The 12,750-nt window shown below is 35.0% G+C and overlaps 1 protein-coding gene across 1 annotated transcript in view; it reads right to left on the bottom strand.

Annotated features, from left to right (window-relative positions):
• Positions 1–628: 628 nt before the first annotated feature.
• AXDND1 (axonemal dynein light chain domain containing 1) overlaps positions 629–12,750 on the bottom strand; it is a 116,634-nt gene continuing 104,512 nt past the window's right edge. The window contains 8 exon segments of the mRNA XM_074308490.1: positions 629–952; positions 2,362–2,418; positions 2,421–2,492; positions 2,495–2,555; positions 2,557–2,659; positions 3,625–3,716; positions 5,658–5,765; positions 5,925–6,170. Of these exon segments, the coding sequence (XP_074164591.1) occupies positions 864–952; positions 2,362–2,418; positions 2,421–2,492; positions 2,495–2,555; positions 2,557–2,659; positions 3,625–3,716; positions 5,658–5,765; positions 5,925–6,170 (828 nt within the window). The 3' untranslated portion in view covers positions 629–863.

The following is a 12,750-nucleotide window of genomic DNA, read 5'->3' as shown; positions in this document are numbered from 1 at the left end:
TACCCTAAGCACTTAGCATGACAGATAAATTTCATAAATAGTATTACATCTGATCTAGTCTATATTGAAAACTTTCAGTTATGTGGGCCACAGAGAATGATGAACATTTTTCTCAAAATGCAATTCACATTATTGACCAGGTGAACTTTTAGCATCATAATATAGGATGGCACAATGGAAAATATCTTAGGAAAGAAAACTGAGATCTGGTGGAGTCAAAGGACCTCGGAGATAACTGGATAAAATCTGAATTTTTTGAATAAGAGGCCTCTATGATCTTCCCAAGAAATGACATCCAATTTATACTTGAAGTTTTCAAAAAATAGAAGTGTTCATTAGTGCTAAGATATTTCATTTCTCTTTGGATCACTTCTAGGCTTTTCTGGAATTTTTCTGAGCATTTCTGGAATACCCTGTTTTTCACCTTTGTGTCAAAGTAACCAAATTAGCCCCTCTTCTACATGACAATCAGTCAAATATTTGAAGATGGTCGATATATTATTATCCCTTGCCCACCCTCATCTCCACCCAGGTCTTCTCTCCAGTTTAACCATCTCTAGTTTCTCACTTCTAGGGTGAGTTTAAAGTCACAAACCTCTATGAGGAGATAATGAAGAAATCAACCAACTTTTGCACAATTCTTGTTTAATTTGGGCTCTCTCTGTACATTAAGATATTGCACTGATTCACTGCAACAGTCACTATGACTTCAAAAAAGCAAAAAAGAATTTAAGCTGGCTTCCTTAGGAGTACTGTTCAATGGGAGTATGATGTCTTGAGATGGGATTGTTGTAAATGAATTCAATGAACATAATAACTGACAATAAGAACAAATGAAACATCTTTGTAGAAGTGAATTATCACTAGCGTTTGGATCTTGAGGATGGTTTGGTAATAGATTTACTTGGAGGATGGTGGTCCTTGTCTTTACTTGGTGACTCACGTATAGACACTGTGGGGGGAATAAAACCATGATGTTTCAAATGTGATGATAATAATAAATCAATAAATACTCTATTATATGGTGTATAAAATAACGAGTCCATTTCGAAGAGCTAATCCCTACTAATATGATAGCTCCATAATCTCCCCCAAAGCATTTGCAAAGAAGAATCCTGATAACAAATGAATTAGATGATTATTAGGGATATTGAATATCTAATCGGTGAAACTTCAGGCAGTGGCCTGACAAATGTCAGGCAGCATGGGAAAAACATTTGGGGCAGCTTGGCTGTCCCAGGACAGTATTATTGTTCTTGCAAATCTATTTCCTGATTTCAGGATTCTCAGATATCCCTTCCTGCCTCAATTTTTCTTCCAATTTGAATCAGCAGATTTTCTTTTAATCTGTCTATTGATAGATGAAAGTGTCTGCTTTTGCTTTATGGCAATTTTCAAGCTGGAGGAGAAGATAGATATAAGAAGGGGTCATTTACTTATATGATTAGTTCATAATAGCCTAAACCTTGTTTTAAACTAATACTTGAAGAATTACACAAAGTTGTGCAGAAGAAAATTCCATTACTCTAACTAGAGAAATTTTTCCAGATTGAGGAACCTATCTTTTATAAAGTCACTATTCACTAAATCTGAAAATGGCTATTTCTAGTCAGTACTGAATAACCTGTAATGTGAAGCAAAGATTGGACTTATTCTGTTTGACCCCAGGGAGAAGTAGGTACCAGAGTTGGAAATTGCCAACAAACGGTGATTGCAGTTAAAGGAAGACTAACAAAGGAAGGCAGGGAGTCTTCAAGCAAAGACTGGATGAGCCTTTAGTTCTTGGGCTGAGAGGCTTGAGAGAGCCTCTGATACACAGGGCTGTGTGACCACAGGGAAATTACTCAACCTCTCAATGCTTTCTGTAACTCTCTAATAATAAAAGGTGCCAGTCTGTTTTAGTACTATGAGTTTCCTCCTCCGTGAATTCCTCTCTACTAATGACTTTACCAATCTAGCTCCAAGACCTCCTGGGTGGTTTCTGAGGTTCCTTTGGCTTCTGAAATGCTGTGATTCTATAATCTCCACAAAACTGACAAACTTCCTCAAAACCTGACTTTTAAACAGGATTCTCTGGGTTCTTGTTCTGACTTTCTAATATAGACCATTACCAATATGACAAAGTAGAAAGAGGTCAGGATTCTAGATCCAACACTACTGTGTGCAACTTTGGACAATTATCTCCTTAGGTTATCTGGGTCTTCTGTTTCCTAAACTGTCAAATGATAGGAAATTATAGTTTCCTTTTAGATCTAAAATTCTGTGAATCCAACTAAGTACAAACCAGGAAGGTGTTTCGAATGTTCTTTAGCTTTTCTAAAACATTTAAGAGTTATTCTAAGCATAGGAAATAACCATCACCTTTCTTTTCAGAGGGTCCTGGTTTTTTTTCCTCTTCCTCTTCCTCTACTTCATCTCAGGTTTAGTCTTATCCTTATCCTTATCCTTATCCTTATCCTTATCTTTATCTTTATCCTTATGCTCGTCTTTTTCTCAGCCTCATCTTTGGGTGTATCTTTAGCCATGATAGCCTTTAAACATTCATTGGCTTTTTCCCAGCTCCTTTTGCAGCTCACGGTTTCTGGCGAGTGCTTCAGTCAGCTTCTCACTGATTTCTTCAAATTTCTCTTCTGCATGTTGGACACGAACTTCTGTATCTCTGTCATAGGCAAAAGCCCCGTGGGGTGGGGGCAGAGAATGAGATAGGTAGCATTTATAAATCTCTTTGGTACAAGAATTTATCAGTAGAAAGAAAGAATTTGCCAGGGTTATCTATGCATTTCAAGATTTCTAAATGGAATCTGACAGTCAGGATGTTCAGAATTCAGGTCTTATATAATTATATAATTCTGGTTCTTATATAAACAAGGAGATACAACTTTCAATAACATTTCGTTAGGAAGTAGATCTGTGGTTTTATTCACATTTCCTTTTTTTTTTTTTAAGGCATTTGGGGCTAAGTGACTTGATTAAGATCACACAGCTAGGAAGTGTTAAGTGTCTGAGATATGATTGTTTCAAATCATCAGGTCCACTGCATCAGCTAGCTACCCCTCAATTAAATTTCCAAGTGAATTTGGGCATCAGTTTGAAATCCCTCTTATCAATGAAAGTTGGCACTTCTCTCAGATATATTCTTAGAGAATTAAACAGAGTCCCAGAATTGATGTGACTTTTTTTTTGGCTGAGGCAATTGTTAAGTGATTTGTTCCACAGATTCTACCCAATAATTTGTTTCCCAATAATTCTTACAATTTGTCCCTGAATTGGCCATGGAAAATAAGATTTAAGGGTCATTTTACTGAGTTCTTGGCACTACCATGGATGCTAATTTTACTTTATTCATCCTGTGAGGGGGTGGAGGGCACTGGTAATAATGGATTGGCTATTGCCTTCCTTCATTACTACAAGGTGCAGCCCCAAAGTGGATAAATGGAAACTACCATTCAATACTCTTCCTCTGAATGAAAACTAGAGGAATGATTGAAGGCTATAAAGAAGCCATTGTTTCAATTGCCTTCAACTTAAACACTGTCTACAGTTTAGTCTTTGCTAGATGAAAACATCCCCAGACAGGAGGAGAACTTTTCTTGCTCTTCTTCTAGGAGGGTTCCTGATACTTACAGAAGTTTAGTTTTTAAATTTTCAATCACTTGTAGGGATTCAAATCTTTCCTTTTCGGTGTTGCTGAATTTCTCGAGGACAGTCAGTTCTTCCTAACAGGATCGAATTGGAAGAAAGAGAACAAGTGAAGGGTTTCAGCAAGGAAAACTTCAGCTGGGTGAGAAGCTCTAGGACATTGCTATTCATGACCTGGTGAGGTCAAGTAACAGAGCTACTGATTTGTCAAAGTTGCCCTTTTCTATCCAAACACCAAATGATATCAGAGTTGAGTTGGATATGGGGATAGGCTCATAAAGAAAGAAGAGTGCAATGAAAGGAAGAAAAAGTGAGAAAGATGGAGTTTCCTTAAAAAAGGAATTTACACACAGCAGTTAAAATTACAGAATCTTAGGCTAGAAAAGACTTTTACCCAATCAGCTGACTAATGTTTCAGATAAAAACAAATCTTGAAAAGAACCTCAGAAATGGGCAAAAAAGGGAAAAGAAAAGGAGTTAAGATCTTATATTTGATTCAAAAAAAAAAGATGGAAGCCTAAAGCTAAAGATATTACTAATAGCACTAAAAACAATGGGTTAAAAATGCTATACAGTAGAATGAGAAAACAGGCTTTCCATTCTGGCTTTCCCATTTGCAGTCAGAAAGAAGAGGTTGAATGCAACTACAGACACTTAGCTATATGACTCTAGGCAAGTCACTTAACCTCAGTTTCCTCAATGATAAATAGGGGTGATAATGACACTTACAAGGCATGGTTGTCTTAAGGATCAAATAAAGTAATGTATAACTCCTGTTATGTAACTGGCTCCTAATGCTGGATAGAATCAACTAACACCTCTTTTCTCTCTGCATCTATAGATTGGAAGGATGAATTAATGTCCATAGGCCTGAGAAATTGGTGAAAAAATTTAGTAACTGAGGCATGAAGCTTGGATTTAAAGATGCGAGGTCTATAGAATTAAGTGAAGGTGACTCCTAAGTTTGGAAAGGAAGAAAATGTACTCTGAAGAAAAGAAAAGATTAAATGAGATAATTGGTAAAATACTTTGTAAACCTTAAAGTGCTTTATAAATGCTGCGTAGTAATTGTAGCAGCAGCAGCAGCAGCAGTAGGAGGAGTGATGGTGGTAATAGTGGAGCAGGAGGAGCAGTATAGTGATGATGGAAGTAGTGGGGTAGTAGTAGTGATGGTGGTGGTGGTTTGGTAGTAGTGGTAATAGCAGCAGAAGCAGCAGTAGTTATAATAATAGTAGTAAAATACACTATATTTTATGTTGTATATTTTATTTGTTATTTTATATATATACATATAATATGTATATCTTATATATGGCCCTTGAGTTATGAAAAAGACTCAAAATTTTGATAATAGCTAATATTTATACAGCACTTATTAAGTATAAGCACTTTACAAATAAAATCTCACTTGAATACTCACAACAAGCCTAGGAGGTAAGTGCTATTATTATTCCCCTTTTACAGAGGAGAAAAACTGAGGCAGAGCAGTGAAGTGGCTTGTGCAGGGACATGCAGCTAGTGTATTTCTGAGGCTAAATTTGGAACTTGGGTCTTTTTTATTTCAGGCCCACTGTTCCACCCATTGAACCATTTGACTCTCCAGAGAAGGAATTAGGAAGAAGTGAGAGGGGAAAAAAGTGGGTGATGAGGAGGGAGAGATGGGAAATAAGGGGATATTCTACGCCAGGCTGAAGGATAATGAGGGGAAAACACCTTCTGTTTGTCAAGGTGCAGGCTTACAACTCTCCAGAGACCAGAGATCAGTGAGAAAAAATTCATAGCATTTAGGAAAATATTATGGTGGGAATTTCTTCCCATATTACTGCTGGGTTTGGTGTAAAACGGTTGTGATGGGATTACAAAATTACAATAAAGGTAGTACTTACAGTCAATTTAGTATTTAAAAGATTAAATGACACCATATTTGTGAAGGCTTTAGTTGGTGCTTAATAAATGCTTACTCCTGTTCCATCACTTTCGCAACATTATTGAGTTAAATGGGTAACCCAGACATTTACCTCTGTAGGTGTCAATTTTTCTAATACCAGAGGTCTGGAATGGATATTTTGATCTTTTCCAACATACCAAACAACACTTTCCTTTTGAGCTGAAGGCTCACGCTCCCTCTGCAAGGAGATGCAAAGATGATCACTGAGAGCATTACTGCAAGTTTCCAGGCCTATCCCATTTTCAGCATCTGTCCTCACCCCTTCCCCAAATATTCTAGCCATCATGCTCCTCCAGGTACAGCCCCTGGGAATCTCAATTTCCCTCCATTGTCTTACTTGCAAACTTCGTTTTGGAAAGGCTTCCGACTTTTTTTTCTCCTCTGTGTGACGTTGTGCCATCTCGCTAGTACTCTTCTCCCACCAGTTAGTGGGTCTCAGAGGCTCGGTTTCTCTCTGTGGCCTTAAGTATGAGACGCGTTTTGGCTCTTCCTCCATAAAGTTCTCCTCCAAATGTTGCTGGGCCATCTCCCCAAAAGTTTTTTTCCATCCGCTGACATCATAGGTCTTGCTGTCTACACCTAGCTGCCGAGTAAAGCGAAGCAATTAGTAGGTTTGCAGATCTGGAGCATTCAGCGCACAAGGTTATATTGGTTAACTATATTGCATTAATGTAAGCAACGTGTGATACTAGAAAGGGATTTATTTGCCATAGGAGTGTGCCCAGGAGAGGATTAAAATCCTCTGATCTACTTCTTAGTTGTTTGATCATGGATACCCAATCTCCCCTTCTCTGTCACCTCAACTGTAAATTGGTAATAATAATCGTGCCTACTTTACAAGACTGTTTTCAAATGAGAAAACATATGTAAAGCACTTTGCAAGGGTCTTAAAGTACTATATAAATGCTAGCCATTGTTCTTATTAATTACATCCAATCACTTGTGACAATGGGCAAATTATTTCTCTTCTCTGAACTTCAGTTTACATATCTGTAAAATGGGGATAATAAAATATCTAGTAGCTACCTCAAAGGGCTGTTGTGAAGATCAAATGAAATAATGTTTACAAAGTGCTATAACTAGTATTTATATAATTGTACATTACATTCTAAGTGCTTTATAATTCTAGTATATCTATTATTAGCATGATGAATAAAAGTAATGAGTAATATTTGAAATAATTATCATAGGAATGGTTGAGTAGGACATTTCCACCAGTTCCAACTATCTGTTGACAATTCAGCCAGGATTTGGGACAGGAGACTTGGGAGGAAGATGGAAATTTAATGGAGATTTATGCCATAATTAGGACGCACATGACAAGATTCAAAGATATCCGGAGACTTCCAGGGCAGGATGCAAAGAACCAAGGGCACCATGATAGGCTGGAGGTTCTTTGGGGCAAGGAGGGAAAATTCTGAGATGCGAGGAAGGTGTGACAATTAACTGAGATTCCACTAAATGGAGATGGTTTTGACAGAAATAGAGAGGTTTAGAAGAGGGTGGATTTAGGGACCAATGTTAATATTAAAATTTGGAAATATTAAGTTGAGATGTCACTAGGACATGGCTTGACATGGTAACTAGTGTTGAGGGGCTAAAGCTTACAGGAGACAATGAAGTTGAATATATAGATCTGTGAATCTTTTGCTTAGATATTAAATTAATAGGAACTGATGAGGTCTTTGAGAGAGTGAATAGAGAAAGTCCAGGACAGCACCTTGGGAAAACCTCCAGTTAGAAGTTGTGATTAAAATGATGAGCATAGGTAAAGAGGGGGAGGAAATATATACATATCAAACGTTTTTAAAAGTATATAATAAATTCAATAAGTTACTTTCAGATGTGTCCTGCCTGTCCTTGTTTCTTTTTGAAAATTTTTTCAGTTCTCTTCAGTGCATTTAAATAATAATGCTCTCATGTCTCTCCTTGGTTCCTTTTATCATCATCATCTTCTTCTTCTTCTTCATCATCATCATCATCATCATCATCATCATCTTCTTCTTCATCTTCTTCATCTCCTCCTCCTCCTCCTCCTCCTCCTCCTCCTCTTCCTCTTTCTCCTTCTCCTTCTTCTTCTCCTTCTCCTTCTCCTTCTCCTTCTCCTTCTCCTTGTTCTTCTTCCTTCTCCTTCTTCTTCTTCCTTCTTCTTCTGTTTGCTGAGGCAATTGGGGTTAAGTGACTTGCCCAGGGTCACACAGCTAGGAAGTGTTAAATGTCTGAGACCAACATTTGAACTCGGGTCCTCCTGACTTAGGGGCTAGTGCTCCCTTTTTTCTTCTTCTAAATGTTGTCAACATTATAGCTAGCTACACCAATCAATTTCTTCCCCACCCCTAATAAAAAAAGAAATATACAATTCTTATAACAAATAAGACTAGTCAAGCAAACAAATCCATACATTTGCCATGTCAAAAATGTGTTTCATTCTGCCCCTTGGCTCCATAACCTGTTTGTCATAGGAGGGCAGGATGACTTATGATTGGTTTTCTGGAGTTCTGATTGATTAGTGTTCTCAAGTCTTTCAAAATTTTTTTGCCTTTATGATGTTACTACATAATTTTTTCTCTTGATTCTTTAAATGTCACTTTGCAGCAGTTCATACAAATCTTCCTAGGTTTTGCTGAAAGTACCACCTTTCATCATTTCTTACAGCACAATAATATTCCATCACATGTACCATAATTTATCCAGCCTTTCCTTCATTGTTGGGCCCCACCTTCTAAAAGAACCCTTTCCCAGCCCTTTTAAACCTTAGTGTCTTCTCTCTCAAATTATCATGAATTCAATTTATATTCTATTTGTCTCTAATTGTTTTCGTGTTAGCTATTGTAAGCAAACTGAGAGCAAGGATTGTTGCTTTTTACCTTGACTCTGTTTCCAATTATATTAAATATTGTTGTATCTATGATCATTTCCCTCTCTTTAATGTTTTTTGAATTGTATGCTTAATAGTGATATAGCTTGATCAAAGAGTATATACAATTTGGAATATGAGGAGCACAACTTCAAATGGCTTTATGGAATGACAAATGTAGATCTACATACAGTGCACCAGTGTACATCTTCTCCTCTTCTTCCAATAACTGTCATTTTTCTTTATTGTTTTCTTTACCAATCTTTACCAATGATGTATGGGAGGTAAAATATCAGAGTTGTTTAAACTTACTTTTAAAAAATTATTAGTATTACCATATATGATGTTCTCCTAATTCTGCTCACTTCATTCTATATCATGTTTTTCATTTCTTGTAATGCAATAATAATATTATATTACAATTATATTCCACAACTTGTTCAACCATTCCCCAATATGCCCTCAATTTCCAATTCTTTATTACTACAAAAAGAGGTGCTATAAATATTATATACTACAATATATTGGTTGGCCAAAAGGTACACATAGTTCTATAGCCCTTAGGGCATAGTTCCAAATTGCTTTCTCAAATGGTTGTATCAGTTCATGACTCCACCAACAATTCATTAGTGTCCTAGTTTTCCCACATCCCCTCCAACATTTGTCATTTTCCTTTTCTGTCATATTAGCCAATCTGATAGGTATGAGTTGGTGCCTCAGAGTTGTTTTAATTTGTAATTCTCTAATCAATAGTGATTTATAACATTTTTTCATATGACTATAGATAACTTTGATTTCTTTGTCTGAAAAATGTTCATATTCTTTGACCATTTGCCAATTGGGAATGACATTTTCATATAAATTTGATTATTCTCTATATATTTGAGAAATGTATTCTTTAACCAAGAAACTTGTTTAAAATCCACCCATTGTTTTAACTAGCTTTTTCGTTGATTCACTAGGATGCTTTAAATATACAATGATATCATCTACAAAATATAATAATTTTGTTTCCTTGTTTATTCTAATTCTTTCAATTTCTTTCTTCTTATTGCTACAGCTAGTATCCCTAGAACAATATTGAATAATAGTGATGATAATGAGCATCATCACTTTATCCCCGATCTTACTGGGAAGGCTTCTAGATTATCCCCATTACAGGTAATGCTTGTTGATAGTTTTGGATTGATGCTATTTATCACTTTAAGAAAAGTTCCATTTATTCCTTTGCTTTCCAGTGTTTTTAACAAGAATGCATATTGAATTTTGTCAAAGCTCTTTTGTATCTGTTGAGATAATCATATGATTTTTGTTGTTTTGTTATTTATATGTTCAATTATGCTGACAGTTTTCCTATATTGAACCAGCCTGGGGATCAGTGGTATAAATTCTACTTGATATGGGATGTATGATTTTTGTGATTTATTGCTGTAGGCTCCTTGCAAGTATTTAAAAATTATGAATCAATATTCATTAGGGAAATTGGTCTTTGGTTTTCATTTTCTGTTTTTGCTTTTCTACTCTAGGTATCAGCACCATATGTCATAAAATGAATTTGATAGAACTCCTTGTTTACCTATTTCCCTCACAATTTTATATAGTACTGGAATTAATCATTCTTTAACTGTTTGGTAGAATTCACTTGTGAATCCATCTGGTCCTCGAGATTTTTTCTTAGATGCTTTTTGAGAGTTTCTTTGATTTCTTTTTCTAAGATAGGGTTATTTAAGTATCTTTCTTCCTCTTCTGTGAATTTGGATAAATTTTTAAAGTCTTCATCCATTTCACTTAGATTGATAACTTTATTGGCATGTAATTAGGCAAAATTGTGCTTAATAATTCCTTTAATTTTTTCTTCATTGGTAGTTAATCCATTTCTTTCATTTTTGATACTGGTGATTTGGTTTTCTTCTTTAAAAAAATCAAATTCAACAATCGTCTACTTTATTGTATCCATCTCAATAAAACCAGCTCCTAGTTTTATTAATTTAATGGTTTTCTTATTTTCAATTTTATTTTCTTTAGATTTTCAGGATTTTCAATTTGGTATTTAATTAAAGAGTTTTAATTTGATCCCTTTTTGTTTTCTTTTTTTCAGTTGCACATCCAGTTTACTGATCTGCTCTTTCTCTATTTTATTGATGTTAAATTTAAAGATATAAAATTTCTAAATATTGTTTTAACTACATCCCATAAATTTTGGCATGTTGTTTCATTGTATCATTCTTTCATGAAATTGTTATTTCTATAATTTGTTCTTTTATCTTTTCATTCTTTAGGATTAGATTTAGTTTCCAATTAATCTTTGTCCTATGTTTGCAAAATCTTTTATTGAATGTAATTTTATTGCATTATGATCTGAAAGGGATGAATTTAATATTTCTGATTTTCTGTATTTGATTGTGAGGTTTTTTATTTCCTACTATGTGGCTGATTTTTGTGTAGGTGCCATGTACCACAAAGAAAAAGGTGTATTTTGTTCTATTTCCATTCAATTTTCTTCATAAGTCTGTCATATCTAACTTTTCTAAAAATCTACTTCTTTCTTATTTTTTATTAAATTAGTTCTGAGAGGGAAAATTGAGGTCCTCCACTAATTTCTTTCTATAATTCATTTAACTTTTCCTTTAAGAATTTTTATGTTATGGCATTTGGTGCATAAATATTTAGTATGACTATTACTTAGCTCTCTATGGAATTTTTCATCAAAATATAGGCCTGCTTATCTCTTTAGTTATATCTATTATTGCTTTTTCTTCGTCTGATATCATGATTGATACTCCTACTTTTTTAACATCAGCTGAAGCTTAATAAATTCTGCTCCAGCTCCTTATTCTTTGTGCATTTCTTTGCTCAAGGTATGTTTCTTGTAAAAAAAAAACATATTGTAAGATTTTGATTATTAATGCACTCGGTGATCTAGTTACATTTTATGAGTGAGTTTATCCCATTCATATTCATGGTTATGATTACAAACTTAAATTTTCCTCCATTTACTTTCTCAAACTATTTTCCCAGTTAGTTGTTTTTCCAATGAGATATTTCACATTGTCTTCTATTTTTTCATTCTTTTGCTTATTTTTAAATTGTTTATTGCTATCTCATGGGATCATTAGTTTCCATTTGCCCAATTCTAATTTTTAAGGGATTTTCTTCAATGAGATTTTGTATCTCCTTTTCCATTTGACCCTTCTTGTTTTTAAGGAATTCTTTTCTTCCTTGGATTTTTGTGCCTCTTTAACCATTTGGCTAATACTGACTTTTAAAATTTTTAAATAGTATTTAATTTTTCCAAATACATGCAAAGATAATTTTTAATATTTACCTTTTCAAAACCTTGTGTTTCAATTTTTTATCCTTCTCTCCCCCTTCTCCCTCCCAAGACAGCAAGTAATCTGATATAGGTTAAGCACATGCAATTCTTCTAAATAGATTTCCATAGTCATCATGCTGCAAAAGAAAAATAAGCTCAAATTGGGCTAATATTCTGCTTTGATACATATCCAGTTTCCATAGTTCTCTCTCTGGATGTGAAAGTCTGTTTGCAATTGCCTTGTGATTCTGTTTTTGAGGTAGGTATTTTTGTGCTTCCTTTCCAAGCTTTTGGTTCTCTTTTCAGAATTTCCTTATATCTCATTTCTTTTCTCAATATTTTCTCTACTTTAATTTTTTAAAATTGTTTTTGAGCTCTTTCAGGAATTCTTTTGAGCAGGCTATGACCAATTCACATTTTTCTTTGCCTTTACATGTAGCTGTTTTGACTTGGTAGACTATTGAGTTTGTGTCCTGATCTTCCTTGTCATCACAGTAACTTTCTATAGTCAGTTTCTTTTATTAATATTTATTTATTTTCCCAGCCTATTTCTTGAATTTTAACTTTACGTTAAAGTTGGGCTCTGTCCCAAGGTTCAGGCCTTTCTTGTTGCTGTTTTCAAAACTAGCTCCAGTGTCTAAGTTTTTGTTCTTCCAAGATGGTATAATCTAAAGAGAGGTGTGGTCATTGCTCTCCTGGTCTATGCTCTGGTCTGTGAATGACCACAAGCACTCTTCTCCAACCAAGAATTATGAGCAGGATCCCTATACCCCTTTAGCTAAAAGTACTAATAAGCTAGTCCTCCTCTTAGTTCTTGGAAGGACCCAGAACTCTATGGGCAATGAGACATGGACTTACACTCAATGCCAGCAAGTATCCTCTAGAATTTTCTTCTGACCAGTTGACCCACTAATTATCTGTGATTTGAGAGATCTTTAAGCCGCTGCTGCCACTGATAAACTATGTCCAAGTTTTGCTACTGGTGCCCTGAAC

Source organism: Sminthopsis crassicaudata, chromosome 4 (genome assembly GCF_048593235.1).
Source record: "Sminthopsis crassicaudata isolate SCR6 chromosome 4, ASM4859323v1, whole genome shotgun sequence".
NCBI lineage: Eukaryota > Metazoa > Chordata > Mammalia > Dasyuromorphia > Dasyuridae > Sminthopsis > Sminthopsis crassicaudata.
Note: the sequence above shows the minus strand (reverse complement) of the source record. Positions and strands in the feature narration are given on the sequence as shown.